Source organism: Mus caroli, chromosome 7 (assembly GCF_900094665.2).
Source record: "Mus caroli chromosome 7, CAROLI_EIJ_v1.1, whole genome shotgun sequence".
Taxonomy (NCBI): Eukaryota; Metazoa; Chordata; class Mammalia; order Rodentia; family Muridae; genus Mus; species Mus caroli.
The window spans coordinates 135877568-135899082 of NC_034576.1; the positions used below are offsets into that span (position 1 = coordinate 135877568).

General features: G+C 49.2%; 2 protein-coding genes across 6 annotated transcripts in view; one reads left to right on the forward strand and one right to left on the reverse strand.

Annotated features, from left to right (window-relative positions):
- Positions 1-21515, reverse strand: part of Uros (uroporphyrinogen III synthase) — a 22431-nt gene continuing 916 nt past the window's right edge. The window contains exons 1-11 of one of the 4 annotated variants that reach the window (XM_029479345.1): positions 20947-21231; positions 15220-15239; positions 14619-14758; positions 14135-14218; positions 13086-13182; positions 11617-11691; positions 10169-10243; positions 4790-4870; positions 4224-4309; positions 3246-3344; positions 1-758 (exon numbers count right to left, since the gene is read on the reverse strand). In XM_029479345.1, the coding sequence (XP_029335205.1) occupies positions 621-758; positions 3246-3344; positions 4224-4309; positions 4790-4870; positions 10169-10243; positions 11617-11691; positions 13086-13182; positions 14135-14218; positions 14619-14681 (798 nt within the window). In that variant the 5' untranslated portion in view covers positions 14682-14758; positions 15220-15239; positions 20947-21231 and the 3' untranslated portion in view covers positions 1-620. Of the gene's footprint in view, positions 759-3245; positions 3345-4223; positions 4310-4789; positions 4871-5862; positions 6358-10168; positions 10244-11616; positions 11692-13085; positions 13183-14134; positions 14219-14618; positions 14759-15219; positions 15240-20946; positions 21232-21515 lie in introns of those variants that run through there. The other 3 variants (XM_021167510.1, XM_029479344.1, XM_021167512.2) reach the window with 3 other exon arrangements.
- The window catches only part of Bccip (BRCA2 and CDKN1A interacting protein), an 11650-nt gene continuing 11395 nt past the window's right edge, over positions 21261-21515 (forward strand). Inside the window, exon 1 of one of the 2 annotated variants that reach the window (XM_021166206.2) lies at positions 21261-21464. In XM_021166206.2, coding sequence (XP_021021865.1) covers positions 21297-21464 — 168 coding nt within the window. In that variant the 5' untranslated portion in view covers positions 21261-21296. The remainder of the gene's footprint in view (positions 21465-21515) is intronic. The other variant, XM_029479343.1, reaches the window with a different exon arrangement.

Sequence of the window (21515 nt, forward strand, 5' to 3'; positions counted from 1 at the left end):
TCCTATTTTTATTTATTTATTTATTTATTTTATGATCACTAGATCTACTTCAGACATAGTGATTTATCATTCTTATCAGGTCAGCATCAGAGAGACTATGATGTTCTGTTGTCCCAGAACACCACTTTGCACCGAGAACCACAGATGATAATAGTAGGCTGCAGTTATGGCTCAGTGGTTGAGAGTACTTATTCTTTCAGAGGACCCGGGTTCAATTCCCAGTGTGCCAGCTCACAGCTGTCTCTAACTCCAGTTCGAGGGGATCTGACACTCTCGCCTTGCTTCTCCAGGCACTGGCTATGCGCTCGGCACACAGATGTACATGCAGACAAGACACCGATAAACATAAAAGAAATGCAGTTTGTAAAAGAGTGGGCACAAGTCACCACATGGTCGATTTCAGTTCCTTCTTTCTAGACACAGGAAGCTCTCTCTCGCCCTGTGTCAAATGGCAGTGATCTAATGGCCACTGAACCTGGCCTAGGCTCCAAGCTGGACTCCATGGAGGACGGTGACATGCTCACAGGCAGCTTCTCCTGATCTCCTCTCTGAATCTGGGTTCCGTCCTAGAGGCAGTGAGCTGTCCCATGCACAGGGAAGGAGCTGGCTCTGCGCAGACCTCAGCAGCAGTTGTTTGGCTTCAGCACATTCCTGATGCCTGCAGCCAGGGCTTGTGGTGTGGGGCTCTCTGCAGTGCAGCTCACAGGCAGGCCCTTGGCAGCCATAGCACGAGTTGTACTGGGGCCAATGGCTATAAACTGCAAAGGAAGAAGACACAAGAGACATAGCCTCAGCGCCATAGCAAGGGTTGTGTGCAGGTATCATCTGGATGCTTTCTGTTTTGAGGTCGTTCCTGTGTGATGTTTCACATGAACAACAGTGCCACCTAACTTGAAGCTGGTTTCAGAGTCTGCACAATACCCTTATTCAGGATATCTCTATAACCTCATGCCACAAGTGTACATATCCTTAGGGCTTGGGTATGTGTGAGGATAAAATCTAGGTGGATATCTTCCTTGGGGTCTATAGCTGCAGACAGGCCTGCTCCAGTTTCAGGGGCTCTGGGTGTGGAGCATGGGGAGCCCAGGTGGGTCTGGATCCCCCAGGCACACAGAACAGTCATAAGCTGGAAGGCCAGGGTTCAAATCCCAGCAGCATAGAGCAGAGAGGCCTTTGGCATCCATTCTTTCTTTGCCTCCACCTTCTTATCTCTAGCCAGAATGTCCCCTGAGCTGCTGGGGGGATTCCTAAAGTGGTTAGTGTGAACCACTTGGTCAATGCTGCACAGATATATGCTCACTGACACATTTATGACCTCCAGGTACACAGACGGCCACCCCACAGGCTATGTGATCACTGTGAGAAGGCAGGAGAGAAAGACAATGCAATGGCTTCCATCCATTTGGTGGCAGGTGTCATTAAGTTCTCACTGCTCTGGCATGGCTCCTTTGTGGCATTTATATGTAAGTCAGCCATAAGCAGTAAGCTCAGGTCAGAAGTCACTCTAACCTTCGGTGATGCCCTGTATTTTAAATAGTGCTGTATAAACATTGGGTCTCACAAAGACTCCTACAGAGGAAGGAAGGCCACTGTCAAATCTGGGACGGAGCTGACCGGACGTGAATGCTAAGCCACCCAATGCTTGGGTCTCAGGACTCTGTCCTCTGTGAGCCTCAAAAGTACCCATGGGGGCTAGCACTAAGTTCCAGTGATGAAGAATGACTCCCTTTAATTTATATTGGCTTTCTGGCTCTGGAATAACACACAGTCCCTTATCACCAATGTTAGCCCTGAAAGTTTCTTTCCTGGTAGTTGCAGAGCCCAAGACCCCAGTGGCATCTTTAACTACTGGTGTGTGGTGCACTAAACAGCGGCAGAATGATGACTGGAGGTGCCAAGAACCCCTGGGTTACAGAAATGAATGGAACAGATTTAAGACAGGCACACACCTTCACTATGACCCAGCTGCTGCATAGGTCTAGGCAGTACGGGCAGCCAGATCCTAAGCTGAAATTCCAAGTGTCTATTTTGCTCCAACTTGGGTTTGCTTAGTTTGAGGACTGGGTAAGGTCATGCAGTATGAGTTCTCACTGCGGCATGTCAGCCCGGGTGAGCTCTGAGGCACATTCCCACCAGCAAGCTGCACGTGCACTCCACGGTTGGTTACCTGGTGACTAGTTGTCCAGAGACACGTGAGCAGCGTTGGCACTGCTGCTAAACCTGCCCAGGTGCCTAAGTAGTCACCTGACCAGTGGCCGTGCTGAGCACCCATGGGCCATTTCTCTCCAATCCTGACAATAGGAATCAGGTGCCTCCTCCACTAACAGTCATAAAAGTTGGCTTCTAGTAATGTGGTATAGGTAACCCTGGCAAGGTGTTGAACCTCTCTGTGCTCAGTGTCCCTCCTGTAAGGAGGACAATCACCCCCATCCTGCTGGATCCCCACAACCAGACTAGCATAAGCTATGACTGATTGTACGAAATCGGATGACTGCCCAGCAACTGCTGGGACCATGGCTAGGTGTCACCATGGTGCACAGCCTGACAGTCACCTCTCTAGGTTCCAACCATGGGTTCCTCCTTTTCGGCTCCCCTGTGCCTAACCTTGAAACTGGGGGTGTCTGGATGTCCAGGTGGGTCACACCTGTGAGAGACAATTGTGATAAGCCAAAGTGTTGGGGTCACCAGACTGACTGAGCTCTGGGGTGGGGGTGGAGATGAAACCTACTGTCCCTGGGTTCTAGGCCACACTTGGTACCTTCTCCTCAGTCCCAGTGGAGTCTGGTCAAGGACAATTCTGCTGCAGATGCCACAAGTGTTGTGTTACTTGAACACTCCTAATAAATACAGTCCCTGAAAGTGTGGGTGTGAACCCTTTAAGTAAACAAAGAGAGATAACTCTAGTCTAGAGAACCAGGTCAACATGTTCAACTGGGAACAAAGGAGGGAAGGCACTAATACTGACACCAGACCCTGCCAGAAGGGCCTCACTTGAGTCCTCAAGTAACCAAGGACAGTGCCACATGGGGAAGGCCAGATATTAGCTATCCATGACAAAATACTTGGGGACAACCATCCCCAAGTTAGAATAAGACCAGCCCAGAGAAGATTAGCAATGTATGTAGAGTACCACTAACCAAGTAGCAGGCCCTTGGACTCTACAGTCACCTCATAGGTGTCTGACTCAATGTGCAAATTCCAGAAGACTGTAAGGAGCAGAAGGCCAAGTCCACAGAATACCATACCTTAATCTGGTCAAAGCTGCTGCCAGATAACGCCTGAATATACTCGAGGCTGTATTTAAGGCCGGAGGGACTGAAAAACGTGATGCTGGCTGGGATACCCTATGGAAAAGGGAAAGATGAGATCTAGCCTTTGCTACCAGACACCACTCCTCATCAACACCACCGGTCCAGCTCCAGCAGCCCCAGGGGCTCTACAATGGTATGGTCCCTGGCTGAGTGCCATTCTCAGCCCACCAAGGCACCGTTTGAAGGAAGTGTTCACAAAGCAGGCTGAGGTTGGAGAGGCTGGCCGTTCCCATTGGTTGCTCTGCTGGCCCTCTGACTGTTTGGCCAGAAGACACAGATTTCCTGGAGCCCAGGCTCAGCAATGGAGACACCCCCAGCTCCTGGAGTTAGACAGCCCTGCTAGAATCAACAGTCTTCTTGTTGGCGTCTGTCAACCTCCACCGGCGAGAGGAAGAGCAGACAGCCCACATGGTTTCTCTGCACTTGGACTGCCCCAACGGGACCCCCAGGACAGGCATGATATACAGAAGCTGTTCTAGGAGAGTAAAAGGCTGTGACTTCTGAATGGAAATGGTGGAGTCATTGACTCAAGACGCGTTCTCCACAATCCCAATCCCGATTCCACAGTGGGCTCTTCACAGTGTGGGCACAGCCTCTGCCCCATGCCATGGAGGACAAAGGCCATGACAAGGCCACTGTGTACCTCAGGCCTTTGCATATGGCAGATGCTACACAATGAGGTTCATATGAACTTCTCTCCTTTAATCCTTATTCAATTTTTACTGGGTGGGTCTATTCCTGTATTACCGATACATAAAAATGGAGCTGCAGAAAAGCCATCTGCTTAGTCACGTGGCTGGAAATGACAGAACCCCAAGGGGAATCAACACCTTCACTCTCATGTCCCCAGCTCCTGCTCCTCCCCTGGGGCCTGCCCTGCCAGGACTTGCGTTCCCTGGAAGCCCTACCTACCTGATTTTCATAGTAGCTCTCCAGGCTCCCTTGGATTCCAGGGTGTGGAATTGTCTGATAGACATGCATGCTTTCCATGGGGATCCCTGGGTACAATTAAAACCATCAGACAGGTTTCACTTTACAGGGAATGGGGGTTCTGCACCCTCTGCAGTGTGTAGCTGATGGGGACAGTCACCATACCTCTGAGAATGAGCTCCTCAGAAATGGGAAGCTCAACTAGGGGGCAAAAGGCCTTGCCCAGCCCTGTGTGACCTGCAGAGCTCCATGGAATCAATCCATAGTTGGGAAGGCTGAGTCAGCAAAGAGAGGTCCAGACAGCACAGCCTTCCTCCATACTCACACTTGCTGCTGGTTCCCGTGTCTGTGTGACTGTCCACACAGCTCTGACCTTGGCTGCTCCATAAATCCCACAGCCATGTTGGCAGCCAGTCTAGGACAGCTCTCAAAAAAGGCTTAGCATCAGGAGACCCGCTGCATCCCAACTCTGCCTGAACATGGTCACGTCTGCCTCCGGGGTCTCAGGACCTTCATCTTTGGAGGTGTCCTTAGCTAATTCTAGTCACCTTTGTCCTTGAGCATTTTTGGAAGAGTGTCTCCTTTGATAGTTCCACATGGAAAGAGAAGAGGCAGCTCTGAAGACGGCTCTGTGGACACAGAAGCAGACATTGTCAGAGCTTTGTAAAGGCTCAAAGGGTGACACCATGCAAAGAGGCCCAGGGAGGGCAGCTCCCAGGAGGGTGAGGCTGGGGACCGGGCTCAGCTCTGCTTTAAGATCTCAGTTTTAACACCTGCCACCAGAAAGGGCAAGTGCTGCACTGTGCTGACCTTGAAGGTTTCCATGGAGAACCAAGGGGGGAAATGTCAGTGAAAAGCCTGGAAAGCTAAGCCACAGAAACAAGGCACCACTGTCCTACTTGCTTCGTGAACTGTCAGGAGGAGGCGTTAGAATGGAGGTCTTGTACTTAACTAAGTAAGACTGGTATTGGCACTGGCAGAGATTTCCTAGCTCTGGAGGAGGGCTGGATGAGCCAGGCACATGCACAGGAGACAGTAAGGGACTGGCACCTTGGACTGCCTCTGTAGCCACCTTCAACAAAGACAAGTTCCCTGCCTACTTTCAACCAGCCATGCCAGGAGCTTCTTGACCAAGTCCCCAAAGGGCACAAAAGACAGAAGGCTGCTTCAGTGGCCCTGAATCTCACTGTGCCCACCCCCCACCCCCATGTGTGGAGACCCAAAGCCACGGTCAACCCTGAGCACGTTGCAACTGACAGAGCAAACAGCATGTTGTAACAAAACCATCCAAACAAACTGCAGGCTTGTCAGATGCAAGAATCCCCCCCTCCCTCAACAGCGAACACAAAGCATTTTACTAAAACCAACCATTTCCTCCATAGCAGATCAAGAAATGTAACAGGTGTTGGCTGTACACAAGCATCGTGTATTTCCTATACCAAATGATCCTTCTGAACACAGCACTGGCGACTGAGATCAGAAAGAATGGAACACCTCTCCCCAGCTGGCACTCGCTCTGGGAACAGCAGCTGAGTGACAGGCATAGCTGGAGGCGACTGTGTTTGAAGTACAAGCAACAGTGACATGCTGGTGGATGTTTTATTCAAACTGCTCTGTAAATATTGGTACCAACATGAAGAGCGAACAGACCGGGGGTGATTAACTATAGATCACAGGGGTACCTGCTGAGTTCTCTTTCTAGTGAGGTGCTGCAGGTATCACTCCTAGGCAAACATTTTCAAAGCCGCGTTCAGGCTCTGTGCTATCAACCCTAGCCTAGGAGTCCCTCCTGGGAGTTCAACAACATGTGGGTTGAAGGTGCAAGTAGCTAGGGGCTAGAGCTCTTCCTACAGGAAGCCAAACAGCTCAACTTTCCAGCAATCTTCGTCCCAAAGGCAGCCAAGAGCTTCTGGATGATTCAAGAGTCTCTCCTTCACCCCTTCATACTGCCAGAGAAGACTGACAGTGCAGGAGTTGGAGGAGGACGGACCTGAGGAAGTCTCCACAGACAAAGCAGCAGCCCCGGATGTAGGTAAGAACTGAGATGCGCACTTCTGCCTCAACTGAAGGCTACCTGGAGCATGGGAGCTCGATCTCTGTTCACCCAGGAGGCCATCTGAAACAAAGGTAGTACAATCCTCCTGGTCTTCTTTGTCTCTTTAAACGTGACTATCTTTGATCCGATGCCTTTTACATTGTAAATATTCTCTCCTTCAAAGAGAGGGCCAGTGAGAGGACGCTGTCTATAATGAGTGACCAGGTTAAACGAGTCAACAGCTGTAAGTGCCCACAACAATGCCTGTCTCATAGTAAATAACTGTTAAGTAAGATAGCTAGGAGGTGGCTTTGTTACAACACACACTAGAAGTAGATTTGAAACTTTTAAAATTGGGCCACAAAGTTTACTTCAAGAGAAACTCATTAATGCCTTGGTAAACAAAACCAGAGGTGAAGGTCTTCATTAGCAGCAGGTAACTAGGACTTTATTTGTAATTCTAATTGCAAATGCAAGATTTATTAGGCCTACAGACTTGCTGGTAATAAATTAGAAGTAATAATGGCTTTGCAAAGACTTCACCCCAGGGCTGGCGTCGAGACTCATTGGGTAGGGGTACTTAAGCCTGATGATCTAAGTTTGAACCCTAGAACCCGCATGTAGGAGAGAACCAATCCCGGGAGACAGGGCAAAGCATGTCACTCTCCACCCTGCCACCCTGTGCCAGACGCCTGGGGCACAGTGTGAGCACTCACAAATGGCACTGGCCCTCTGCCTTGTGCTCATAAGGCCTTATGATGAACAATGGCTTCAGCACTTCTGTCCCCTTCCAAATAGATGCATCTAATTTGAGTATGTTTAAGATCTGCCCTAGAGACAGGTGAAAGCAAACTGTCCCATTTATAGAACAGGCAATTCTCCCTCATGGACACACCCCGATCTGTCCTTTACACCTTAGGTCTACATTTTGAAAAGACAGACTTTGGTGCTATATACAGCTGTATGCCAGGTCTGGCTATGCCTCTAAATCTAGCTGGGCACCTGTATCCTTATTATGCCCTTTATAATAGACCAATGCACATGGACAGAGGGTTGCCCTGAGTCCTAGGAGCCATTCTACCAAGTTACTGACCCCCAGGAGGGGACTCTGGGAACAAGATCTGGAACCCAGTTGGACAGAGTATGGGTCCCTTGGACACTCAATATTTACACCTAAAGTCAGGGGCAGTCTGTAGGATGGCACCTTTTCCTGTGGTTGGTTCAGAGCTAAAGGACAGTGCTGGGCACGCAGCTGGGGTCTGAAGAGTGGCAGACCTGGCTGTGGGTGTGAGGAAAGCCCATTTAGTGCTGGTAGCAGTCTCCCCACACCAAGGGCTGGCTGCTTTCACTGCTTAGTCCACCTGTCTTCCCAAGCCTGGCTGAAGTGGGAGCTCCCAAGAGGCAGGGACACTGGAGGGTGGGGCCTGGACCCTGCACTCTCACAGACCTGAGATTGAACTGACGTAGTCTCCTATGAAGTAGCAGAGACTGTGGGAGTGGGAAAGACAAGTTCTGTCTATGCCTCAGGTGCCCAACAGGCCTCTGCCAATGAGCATGGGGCTCAAGAGAATGTAGGCTTGGTTAACCACCTTGTGGCTAGAACTCCCTCTCTGAAGAAGAGTGATCAGAGGGGGCCCCCCTCGGATATCTTCAAGCTGGAGGTCCCCCCCACCCCGCAAAGCTCTGCTACACCAGGGTCAGTCCTTAGAACTCTCACCTCAGTAGGGTGCCCTCTTAGTCTGCCTGGCCAGCAGTGCTTGAAGGCGAGTGGACACAAAGCAGGGTTCAGTTAGGTTTGTTGGAGGTGATGGGCAAGGTCGAGTCTGAATTCTAACCCTGTAACCTCACAGCATTCATCCTTGGTCCCAGAGACTCACAGCACACTAAGAAAGAACTTCCAGAGAGGACAGGAGCCCCTCACTGTCGGGCACAGGGGCACTGGCCGTTAGTGGCAGCTGAATTACGAAATGTGCCCAGTCTGCCTTAGGAATTTTCTTTAATTTAGATTACTGCGACTACCATGTTGGATGACACATTTGTCACTAACACAGCTCCTACCTTCCTTGGCTGGCTATGAAGACTGGCTCCTGAGCACACTGGGTACTTGTTAACACTAGTTTTCAGTGTTGATGCTGGGCATTTAATTAACAGAAATGTAAGTATTCATTTTTTAATTGTTTTTGGTGCTGGGGAATGAATCCAAGACCTCATGAATACTAGAGAAGTGCTCTGATTCTCAACTATACCCCCAGCTTTGAAACTGGTTTTGAAAGACAACTGATATGATACTAATATAGCCTCAAAGAGGCTAATATAGATTGAAGTGCCAGGGTCGGGGGATACCCACAGGGGTCCCGACCTGCTCAGAGGAGAAGGGGGAGAGGGATGGGGAAGGACTGTGGGAGGGAGTGACAAGGAGGGGGCAGTGAGCAAGATAGAAAGTAAATAAGTAAAAAATAAAAATAAATAAAAAAGTAAAAATTTAAAAACTAATAGAAAGATGCTCTAGACTCATTTCTGTGGCTATGATAAGCTCTCTGACAAAACCTGACTTAGGGAGGAAGGGGTTGACTTCAGGTGACAGGTCATAGTCCATCACTGAGGGCAGTAAGAGCAGGAACTTGAAGCAAGAGACTGACTGTAGAGGAATGCTCCTAGCTGACTCTTTCACAGACGTAGGCTTAGCTAGCTCTCTTATGCAACCCAGGACCACCTGACCAAGGAATGTTGCCGCCCACAGTGGGCTGGACCCTCCTACATCAATTATCAATCCAGACAATCGCCCCTAGACATATCCACAGTCCAGTCTGATCTCGGTAATTCCTCGACTGCAATTCCTCAGGCTACTCTAGGCTATGTCAAGTTGACAGTCAAAGCTAATCAAAACAGCTGTCTATTTCCATATTGCAAAAAGTGGAGAGCCAGCAACTTGCTGAGGGTCTCTGCCATTCCCTGACTGCTACTGAAAGCTGCTCGTGGCTCTGCCCAGGGTCTGTCTACAGTCTAGGAAGCCTCAGTCCAAAAGGAAGGGCTGTTTTAAGGAGCAGCTTCCAGAGGAACATTACAATGTAAAAGCTAGAGAGCCTTCTGGCAATAAAAGCATCTTAGGGCAGGAGAAGCTCAGAAGACTTTAGCACACACGTTTGCAAATCACAAACGCCAATACCACCTTGAGAAGCTACAGCTTATAACAAATAGACTCTGTTTTATCCATCATCGTTTGAAAAGCATAACGAGACCCATTGGAAGTCCTTCTCTCTTTACCCATTCAATATGCTAAGGGAAAAGAAGATGCCCAGCTCCTAACCTCTGAGGAAAGCCACAGTCATGCCAGCACTCTAGCCCAGCAGCTCCCCAAGCAAGTCTCCAGAAGGGTCAGCCAGTATGTTACAGACCCAGTGAGAGGCAAGAACCAGAGTTTATATTCCCCCTGTTCTCCTGTTCCAACCTCAGGGTCTGATAGCTCTGACAGAGACCTGCCTGCAAGGCTGGAGACACCTGGCTGCTGGCCTTGTGAGCAGGTCCAGATGCCCTCTGCTGAGACTGTGCAGGACTCTACTTCAATCCGTGTGGCTGGGTGACACGCTGCAAGTACCTGTGTCTACAGCTGGCTTAGACAGACGGGGAAGAGAGCAGGAGACACTATGTACAGAGGACACACTCAATCTTCCTGTCCTCACTCCAAAATCTGCACTCTACAGATCTCTCCTCTGTGTTCTTCAGAAGCCTAGAGCCCATCAGTAGCTTAGGGTAAATCACTGTCTAAATCCCAGCAGCCCCAGAGCCGGTCCACATGCTGACCAATGGGAAGTCAGTTCTTGTTCCGAGAGCACCGTGTGCGGGGGTGGGGTGGGGTGGGGGGTGGCTTTCATCTGGGTCCGTCTTCACTTACTTGAGCAAATATATTCAGCAAGCTTTTCTGCATTTCCACTGCCCGCTCCTTTTGCATCCAGGCCAATTTTATTCACTGAAAAACAACAAAGAGATGAATTCCTTTTTCGGGTATTGAAGCTCTTTCGTTCCCGCACTACCTTTTTTTTTTTTTTCCGAGACAGGGTTTCTCTGTGTAGCCCTGGCTGTCCTGGAACTCACTTTGTAGACCAGGCTGGCCTCCTACTCAGAAATCCGCCTGCCTCTGCCTCCCGAGTGCTGGGATTAAAGGCATGCACCACCACGCCCGGCCCTGCACTACCTTTAAAGTGCAAATGTCCAGGCTGTTCTCTGGCTCACAGCGAAGTGTCCTCTGAAGCCAAGTAATAAGACCATGGCTGTCCTTTCAGAAGGAGCCCTGAGCACAGCCTCCCTAGACAGGAGTCTTTGTCTTGAATAGCTTCTCTGAACCCCACTTATCTACATGAGCCAAAAACACCAGCCCTGTAAGACTGTCTTGGTGCTCGTGTGATAATGAGGCCAGCTGTTGGCCTCTGCTTATCAGACAGTCAGCATTTGGAAGCTGCTAAGTTCTGCAAGCATCTCTTTGGAGAACCCTCATTTCATCAGGGAGATGTGATCAGCTTCCATCGGGAAATGGGTAATGGGCTCGAGTGGCCAGACTGGAATGGAGGGGGCAGAGGGAAGGTTTCACAGCAACCAACAAGGACCCGCAGCACTGCAGACACAGGGAGTTTAGGGAGGGTGCTAGCCCGGCCCCTCTCTCTATGTGGCACTGGAGCTCCAACTCACAGAGATCCTCTTGCCTGTCCCCTGAGTGCTGGGTGGGATGAAAGGCGTGTGCCACTACACCCACAAGCTCTTCGTGACGAGAAGAAGCAGACAGATGAAGGCTTCTTGCCTTCTCCAGAAAGTGAACACTCGGCTAATCTGCCGAGGATATAGATAAAGGCAGGGCCACTCAGGACTGCCACCTGCACAAGGGGACACACGACTTCCAGAGGAAAGAGGTCTGTTGGGCCTTCCATTCAGGAGCTAAACAACCAGGACCTGTCACCACCAAGGACAGCTTCACTGGGACCACCGTGGGCTTTTTACTCAGGGACTATTAGAAAGTCTGAGGAAAATGTCTTATGCAGGTGTGGACTCTGTTCAGGACGAATGAGTCAAGCAGCCTAGAGTCCCCAGGAACCGAGCAGAGGCAGGACGAACTGCTATGAGGCTGGTGGTAAGTGCAGTTGGCACATGTGACATGCCCCACCCCCATTCTCATCTTACCGTTTCATTTCCCCCCATTTCAGTTACTCTTGGTCAATTACGGTCTGAAAAGACTAAATGGAAAATTCCACAAATAAGCAGCTCACAGGTTTTGGATAGTATATGATCTGAATATGAAACCTCATCCATCTAGCCTAGCATTCAAACCCTCATCTTCCCGTGACTCCTTACCTAGAGAAGCGGTGGCACGTCCAACCACGTACACAGACTTGGCATTCCATCTGTCTTTCAGAGACTTCTCCCAGGCTGCAAAGCGTGAAATTACGTATGAGCTATACATACAAAGTGGCCAGCTAAATGTCACTGTGGTAGCTTGTGTCTTCATTCTAAGGGCCCAGCCTTTGCTTCAGCAGGAAACTCGGCTCTTAGGATCTGAAGTGAGCCATCTACTTGTGCCAGGGGACAACAGCAGCAGCAGCATCACCCTCAGTTCCTCACTACCCACTCTGTCCCTTACAACATCCTGGATGCTCCTCTATGGGGCTCAGAGTACATGCAGTGTCCATCAAAAGCCCGTGGCTCAGAACACCTGGCACCGAGCAGACAGATCACATGTTCCAGCTAGGAATGAGAGTGACCTCATGGTTTGGGTGTGATGACGCTTACTCCAAGGCCAGGTCACTGAGGGCAAGGAAGATCAAGGAGCCCACAGCAGCCAAGATGGCTGCATGAATCCAGGCCTTATAGGACTCCAAAAACCGCAGCACTAACCATCTCCCAATTGCCTCCCCTCACTGGAAGACCTCTCCAAGCCTGTGTCTTTTTAAGATTTATTTATTTATTATATGTAAGTACACTGTAGTTGTCTTCAGACATTCTAGAAGAAGGCATCAGATCTCATTACGGATGGTTGTGAGCCACCATGTGGTTGCTGGGATTTGAACTCCGGACCTTCGGAAGAGCAGTCGGGTGCTCTTACCCACTGAGCCACCTCACCAGCCCCAAGCCTGTGTCTTGACTGTAAAGTGAGGTCACAGAGCTTCGAACACCCCAGGACTATATTTGGCACTCAGTCTAAAGTACAACAGGTCCTCCACTAGTGTCAGCTAAGTAGCCAGCCAGGCTGGAGTCTGGGTTCAGGAACTGTGTAGGCTCACCACATACTGCTGTAATGGAGAGGAAGAATAGCCATGCTGAAAAGGGCCCAGTGGGGCCGGGAAGCATCTCCCTGAGACTAACTGTTCTCATCGTCCTCTGAGTAAAGCATCACTTACCCTACTTTTAGAGGAAGAACCTGGTAGGACACACAAGTGAAAGTTTAGAAGGTAATGGAGGGCTAGTGAGATACTTCAGCCAGCATGGCTGCTTGCTACCACGCCTGGTGGGCTGTGCTTGGTCCCTGGGACCCATGAGGTGGAAGGAAAGAACCGGCTCCTGTGGACTGTCCTCTCACGTCTAAACACTTATCATGCCATGCACCCAATAAGCAAGTAAGTCAATAATATTAAATATAATGAATTAAACAGCTAGTGAGAGCACGCTCTCAGCCACGGCTGCCTGGGGCCTCAGGGGGCACCTGTGAGCCAGCTCCCCCAGGCACTCAGTTCTGTTGGGCATGCAGCTCCCTCTGGACTCCAGTGTCTCAGAGGAAATGGGAGCAGGCAAGAGTCTGCTGGACTCCAGAGCAGACCCACGCTCACCTTCAGTTTTATTGTCTTTCTCCAAACACAGCTTCACTGCTTCCACTGCCCTGGGGCTGGTGAAAATGAGTCCTCCAAAGCCTTCAGGATGAGACAGCTGCACCGAAACCAACAGAGGCTGGCTTAGACCCACCTCTCAAAGAGCTACGGCCCCAAAGTCCAAAATGCATCCACAAAGAAGCAGACAACTGGTCCTTCTACCCGTCCATCCCTCCACCCACCTGACACTTGTTTATTGCTGTCTCTGGGCCTGGAGCCATTCTAGGCTGTGGGTAAGCCCGTTTATTGTCACGGCTCTTCCCTCAAGAAGCTCCTTCTAGGACAGAGACAGACAACTGCAACCCGGAGATACACAGAGCAGCGGGGCCTGACCCAGCCTGGGCCATGTCAGTGCAGTAAGGCACAGGCAGGAGGGAAAACTTGATCTGCATCCACAACACAACCAGACTCTGAAGGAGGTAAAACCCAGCTGAGGCCTGGGCTTCAGATACAATACTTTGCTGAACACTTCGGAGCCAGGCACTGAGCCGCTGTGTATTGAATCTTTGGGTTTTTGCAGTACTGGGTACCAGACATCCATGGGCACACTCAGCAAACCCTCAGGCCACCACCAATCTGTAACACTTTGAGACTTCACTCGACCTGATTCCTGAAGTATCTGCTGAGCAGAGCAAGGTGGTGGGCAGAAGCCCTGGGCTCACATTCAGCCCTGCCTTCCTGGCCAAGAAGCCTGGCATGAGTCTATAACAGAGCTCATTCTAATGTCAGAAGCGCCTGCCTGGTAGTCTGTGCAGAGGCCAGAAGTGGACTACATGGTCCCTACCTGTGAGAGCCAGGCTGGTGATCCCCAGGCCCTATCTCCAGGGCCCATGGCCTCCTGACAAAGGAGACAGCGGCTTAGGCAGAGAAGCCTATGAGAAGTCTCCCCACAATCAGGTAAGTGTGTATTGCCCTTGTGATCATGTCTAGTGGTAAAATGAGGTGAACATTCTCATGGCTTGGTAGGGCAGGAATTGTACAGAGAGCAAGCCTTAGCCTGGGGCTCTTACCTTTTCTGACAAACTGGGGAGAGACATAAACTCAAACGACAGCACAGGAATCAGTGTGGCTTCCAGGCCACACAATCGCAGCTCCTGCAAAGGAAACAATGTCACTCTGCGGGGCTGGAGAGATGGCTCAGCGGTTAAGAGCACTGACTGGCTCTTCCAAAGGTCCCGAGTTCAAATCCCAGCAACCATCCATAATGAGATCTGATGCCCTCTTCTGGGGTGTCTGAAGACAGCTACAGTGTACTTACATATAATAAATAAATAAATAAATCTTAAAAAAAAAAAAAAAAAAGAATGTCACTCTGGGTTGGCCAGGGTTGTCTTGAAAATAAGGGAAGTGACGTCATATTAAGCACCAAATGTTATCCGGAAGCGAGGGAGCACAGCAGCATCACATTAGCTACGCACCAAGTTCACCGAGTGTTAGCATCCCCATCCCAGCCTCCAGGAGCAAGGGGTCACGGAATAAGGCTCGGCCACTTACCTGGATATATGGATCCTGGCCACTGTCATCCTCCTTGGCGTCTTTTAGTAAGAGAACCTTCATTGTGCCTCGCAGTCCTTCTAAAAGACGCTGCTGCGACAGAGCGAGGAAATGGATCTTACTTAGATCTCAGACTGTTCCTAGGTGATGTTGGAAGGAGAGAGGCAAGAAGGAGGCAATCAATTGCCTGTGCCGAGCTAAATGGGCTTGGTCTTTCTCAAGCCCTCTGTCACTGATAAGGCCGAGGGAGATCGTGTTAGCTGCTGATACTGCCTGGAAAGGCAAGTGAGAGCCATTAGTGAAACCAAGTGTCTAAGCCAGACAGTGGCTAGCCAGAGACACACGGTGTGTTCTGGGGCAGACCAGTGGCAGATAGAGAAAGGAGCATCTTAATTTAAGGAGGTAAATGAGTAAGGAAGCAAATAAATAATTATTTCCTTTTCAACATGAATAAGCCATGCCACTCATAAGCCCTTTAGGAAATAGCTATATTGGGTTTTCCACCTCTCAAACCATGCCTAGTAAATGTTAACCAAGTTTCCCAAGGTAATCTATCAACCTAGACATAAGCTGTCAACATGCACTACCCATAAAAACTTACATAATTCATACCCCTTCTTCCTGTAAGAATACATGCAAGACAACAATCAAGACAGTACACAAAGACTGGCATAAAAATCTCATTTCAGGCTGGATGTGATGGCATACACCTTTTTTTTTTTTTTTTTGGTTTTTCGAGACAGGGTTTCTCTGTATAGCCCTGGCTGTCCTGGAACTCACTTTGTAGACCAGGTTGGCCTTGAACTCAGAAATCCGCCTGCCTCTGCCTCCCGAGTGCTGGGATTAAAGGCGTGCGCCACCACGCCCGGCGGCATACACCTTTTTAATCCCAGCACTTGGGAGGCACAGGCAGGTGAACTCAGGCCACCTGAATCTACACAGCAAGTTTCAGGCCAGCAAGGGCTACATAGTGAAACCCTGTCTCAACACAGACAAAGACTTTCTTGGTCATGTCTATAGTTTCCAATAACTGGAAACAACATAAGTATCCAGTGAGAGGCTGGTTGAGTAAACTATGATGTAGGTTTTAGGAAATCATTAACATCTTGACAAATAACCGAATCACATGGTTATCTGATCAAACATGGTAAGTAAAACCTGCATGAACACTTACATCAGTAGTTTGGCTTTATGCTTAAATATATGAGAAAATGCACACCAAGACATTAATAGTACTTATTTCTGAGTAGGTGTTAGTATGATTTTTCTTCCTTTCTACTTCTTTATTATCCAAAAGTGTTACGAGCATTATCTTCCTGGTTGTATGAGAGATATTTTAAAAATCACTCAATAGTCTCACAATAAACGCCAGGTAAGTTATACATAGTAAACCTAGTTGAGACTCATCAAAAGAAGACACTTGGAAGCGGAAACTAATGAGCTCTGGGAGGCATGGTTCACAAGTTACAGTGTAACTTGGTCACACTGATGGCTGGAAGAGTCCATCCATGGAACATTAGGAAATCTGGCCCAAAATGAATTGTTCTACATCAGTAACCAAATCCAGCTAACTGGATAAGGATTAGGAAAGGATGTTCTAGCTATTGCTGCCGTCGGTGTCAGAGAAATGGGGGAGAGGGTGAAAAACAGATAGAATGGTTCCTACTCCTTCCCTAGATCCTCAAAATGTCTCCCCGCTAACTGGGACCCTGCCCCCTGTGGGACCACACCCCACTAACTGGGACCCCGTCCCCTGTGGGACCACACCCCACTAACTGGGACTCCGCCCCCTGTGGGACCATACCCTGCTATCTGGGACCCTGCCCACTGTTGGACCATACCACACATCTTTATGTCATTTCAGTTTTCCAAGTTTACAATAATAAACCCTAATTTCTTATTTTACTTTGTGCTCTGACTTGTTCTTTGGAGATAAGATACCACACTGCAGTATAGCTCAGGCTGGTTGGAACTATGTGGCTCAGGATGGCTTTGAACTTAAGGTAATCCTCCTGTATCAGCCTCCAAAGTGCTAGTATATTACAGGCATGCACTGCTACACCTCAGTACGTTAAGTCTTGGCTGGATTGAAAACAGCTCAGGAGACCCGTAAAGCACATGCTGGGTGTATCTGTAAGGGTTTTTCCAGAAAGGATTAAAGGGAGAACCTGCCTTAGAATGCACCCTCCTAGTGAGGCCTGGGTGGAAGATGGGACAAAGGAGAATGCCACGCCTAAGCCTCCCATTCTACAGTACCAAGCCTTAGCCCCATAAGGGTCTAACCTCTAAAACCTTGAGCCAAAATGCATGACCACTTCCTCTCGTTGCAGGGATATTTTCCCTCCAGACCCAGCTTCAGCCTGAACAGAGCCTGTGTGTCCCGTTGGCCTGCCCTTCTTGCTGGTTTGTACAGTGGATCCCAACCTGCCTTGCCAACCGCACAGTTATGCAAGGCAGTTTTCTTCAAACGCATCTCCTAACACATATCTCTCCTTGCCTGTCTCTTGGCTTCCACTCCAATGCACCTTCAATGGGAGCTCTAGGAATCTGGTATGACATCTAGTGGCAACTTAGCATTTTCCGGCTGAAGAATGAATTCTTCTGGGGCCCACAATGCAAGCAATGGGACTGGGGATTAAAAAGCCAAAATATGGTGCTGTGGAGAACAGGTAATCCTGTAGCCTTGCTGTGTGTGCCTGTCGTGGCCCCAGGCTCTGGCACACGAGACCCCGGTTTCACAGAGGACATGCCTTACAAAACAATGAAGTCAATCTCTCACTTGTCTTTCTAGTTGCCGGACAGTCGTCGTGAGAGTCAAGTCTACAGGATTTACTTGCGGTTTCTTGGTAATTTCAGGTACCAAGTGCTGTGAGGTGACGAGATAGTACCTAGGGTTCTGACAGCTTAGGTCTTACCTCTCCGGGTACCAGGGAGACTGTTCTGGGAGTCAGTGATGTCTGAATCGAAACCTGAACCACAACAGCACAGGGCAGAGGAGCAGGCCATGCTTTGCAAGCACCAGGCCCTGGATTTGACTCCTGAATTGGGCAGTAAGGAGAGATGCTCCAGCATTAGGCAGAGAGCCTGGACGTCTCCAAGAAAGAACAGGTATGCTCAAGGAGGGCTTGGGATTTCGTTTAACCCAGAGTGTGGCCTTATTCCTGGGAGTTAGTTTCCCATCTCCTTAAGGAAATGCAATCGTTTCCCTGGTTCTAAAGATGCTGGGTAAACTTAAAGTGTATATTTCTATGGTATGAACAAATACTTCTGGGGAGAAAAAGCCTTCAAAAAGCCAGTGTCTAAAAGGACACCAGCTACAATGTACCCTGAAAACTTTCTGGACTAACCTAACCTGGAATCCTGAAGCAGCGAGCACTTTTTACACACTGCCTTCCATGCACAACCGTCTCCATGTCGTGACTCCATTACCCACCCCTATTATTCACAGCCGGTGCTAGTTCTATGTACAATTTGTTTCCCTTTCTCAAAATTTTATCACAAAAATTCTCTTGGCTGTCAGATCCAGCTGCTATCTTGTTGCTGGTAGTTACAGAAAGTGTCCTCGGACCTCGTCCTTTTTCGACTAGCAAGCACATCGCTTGGCAAACCTTTTATTTCAGAGGATGCTCGCTCACAAAACATGCTGAGCACCAGACACATAGGAAAGTTAGTAAAGTTTGAAGTGATAGGGACTGACAGGATAGATTGTAGTCCAAAGCTGAGAGCCGAGAACCCAGGGGCACCAGGCATCAGGAGGGGAGGGAGAGGATGGGCTGCCCTCCTTTCCTTTTGCTCCCTGCAGCCCACAGATTAGACAGTGCCTACATGCTCTATGTACTCCACTCAGCCTTCAGATCCACATGCAAGTCCCTTCTGGGAGCACCTCCACAGGCACACTGGGAAGACACCTAACCAGCTAGCTGGGCATCTCACAATCCAGTCAGGTTGACGGATCAAATTGTCACGGTGGACTAAGCATTTTACAATCCTCACTTAGCCTGCAAAGCAGCTTAACAAGAAGGAGAAACCAAGTCTTTTAATCTGCCCATGGTCAGCAGAATAAATGATAGAATCAGGATCTAGATCTGAAGCCCGGGGCTCAGTCTCCTAACCACTGGCTACCAGCTGACCTTTAAGTCAAATTCTGTGCTAAAGAGGAAGAGTGAGCCAGAAGTTATCAGTCCACTGCCTAAGGTCCCTGTGGTCAGCACAGCACAGGCGAGCCATCTATTTACAGATGCTAGACTACACTCTGTCCATGGGCTTGATATCAGGAATTAATCTGAGGACACAAACAGGCCTTTCCTTTTTTTCTACCCTGCAAAGTAATATAGGCTCCTGGTGGAAAGATTTTGCAAATTACAAAAAAATAATTTTACAAAAGTAGTTAATTGTATGATTATAATTAAAAGTAGTTAATTGTATGATGTATAATTGCACTTCTAGGCAGATCTCAAAAGAACAAAAGCAGAGACTTGAGGTATTTGTACACTCATGTTTATAGGAGCACTGTCTAATAGGTAAAACCTACAAGCAAATCTAAGTGTCTGCAGACATAAGACTAAATATGAAGGCCATGTGAGCCATGTTCAGCCTTAGGTATGAAATCATGGCCCGACAGTAGTGGCGCACACCTTTAATTCTAGTACTTGGGAAGCAGAGGCCGGCGGATTTCTGAGTTTGAGGCCAGCCTGGTCTACAGAGAGCGTTCCAGGAAAGCCAGGGCTACACAGACTACACAGAGAAACCCTGTCTTGAAAAACAAAAAACAAAAAAAAAAATGATGCCTGAGTACTGTGATTACAATTACAATCACTGTGAAAGGTGATACTGGGGAACTGGTTCTTTTTGTCTATGCATGCGTACCCTGTTGATGAAAGGTGTTGTCTTCTACTGCTTTTAATCTCATTTTTTAGAAACAGGTCTCTCATTGAACCTGAAGCTAACTGATTCGGTAAATTAGTTGGCCATCACCCCAGTGCTAGGGTTACAGTTGCAGCATGCGGGAGCTGAGAAATGCTGGTACACCAAGCATTTTACCCACTAAGCTGTCTCCTGGCCTGATACTGGGGAATTGTTTAAAGGATAGTTTTGCAAGGTATAAAACAGTCAAAGGATGGATAGTGTGATGGTTGTGAAACAGTATGGGTGAGCGTGAGCCAAGAACCAGGCACTCAAGTGCTAAGTTTGGCTATGCATACTTTACCATAACAAACTATAAAGACATAGGGGGTGGGGATGTTCAGGAGACTCAGTGCAATTCTATTGACATGTTTTAAATCTTTTTTCTCTGTTATTATACCTTGGGGTATTATTATACCATGGGATAGGTATGCATGGCAAGCTATTATTAGCCTTGCAATAGATTATAGGAGTGTGGTTTTGGACAATTACAAAACCAAGGCAGCCATTTAAAGCTACTTTATCAGAGGTGGAGTCCTGGTGTCATTACTGTCCACGATAGAGCCTGGTAGATAAGACACTCCCAGGACACTTGGATTCCACAGAATGCCATCATGGGGGACCTGAGCTAGTGGGGGTCCCTGGTATCCTATTTCCTATTGATGATCACTGGGGCTATTCACATTTCCTAAACTTCTCTGGCAAAGGTTTCCTTACCTCTAGGGACAGCTCACTCTGGTTTGGAAATCAAACATACTTCATAAGCTGTCGTTATTTTTGAGAAAAAGGAGACCCACGGAGTTTATTGTCAGAAAGTTAATATTTCCCCTACTTAATGATTTCATTGTCAATAATATTTACAAGGAGCTGCAAATTGCAAAAGGACTGAGGAATAAACCTGACTGGTAGACCTGATTTATCTGATACGGGTTTTAACCATTAGGGCATTTCCAAAAATTCGGCTTCTTTTGAAACAGATCTGAAGCGTTGGACAAGTACTTCGTTTAGCCACAAAGTGGTGGCAGAGGTGGGGTACACTCGTTAACTTGCCGCGATCTCCTACTTTCTGTTCTATTCTTTTCAAAAAATTCTTTTTAACGACGCCGTGGGCCTGAGGTAGCAAAGGTCGTAATGTCTACTTAGAACTTTGTTAGGGAGATGGCGCGGGGCTGGCCCTGTCTGGATCGGCGGATCTTCCGGCGTGCGCGGACTCCGCCAGCGCCAGTGAGCGCGAGGTTGGCAGCTGCACGGGGGTCCCGCCCCACGGTGTCAGGGATGGCAAAGACCAGCGTGCACGTCCACAGGCCCGTGTTCTAGTCAAGTCCTGGCCCCGACACCGACCTCGCGGGCTAAGAGGCAGGACAACCTGCACGCCGAGATAACCGAGAGCGGCCTCTCACCGGGCTAGCGCTCCCCATTCCCGTACCTCAGACCCGCGGAGCCGGGGCCACTGACCCACATCTGGCTGTGCTCGCACAGGGGCGTCCAGGCGCCGGCGGAAGGGATGCAGACGGATGGGCCAAACCACTACGCACAGAGGGGGAGATTAGGAGAGAATGAGGAAGATGGGGGGATGGAGAGAAGAAGAGAAGGCTAGGCAATCGGCCCCAAGGTGGAAGCAACTCTGGCAGATTAGTCCAGTGGGACTCAACCCCGGAGCTTTCTAGGCGCGCCGGACCCGCGGAGACCTTGTGCTTTCTGTCTCCCCCGAGTCGGCTCAGAGAGAGTCCGGAAGGACGGGGGCGGGACTCGCGCAGGCGCAGTGTGACCGGCGACATGGCATCCAAGGCTAAGAAGCGAGCGGTGGGAAATGGGATTCAGCGGCCGCTGGGAGCCCCGGGCCAGCGGGAGGAGGAGGAAGAAGAGGATGAGGTGGAGGATGAGGAAGAAGACGAGGACGACAGTGACGAAGAAGAGGATGAAGATGACGAAATCGTGGACGAGGTGAGAAGCACACGTGACTATTTCAGGCAGCCGAAGTTGTGGGAACGTAAT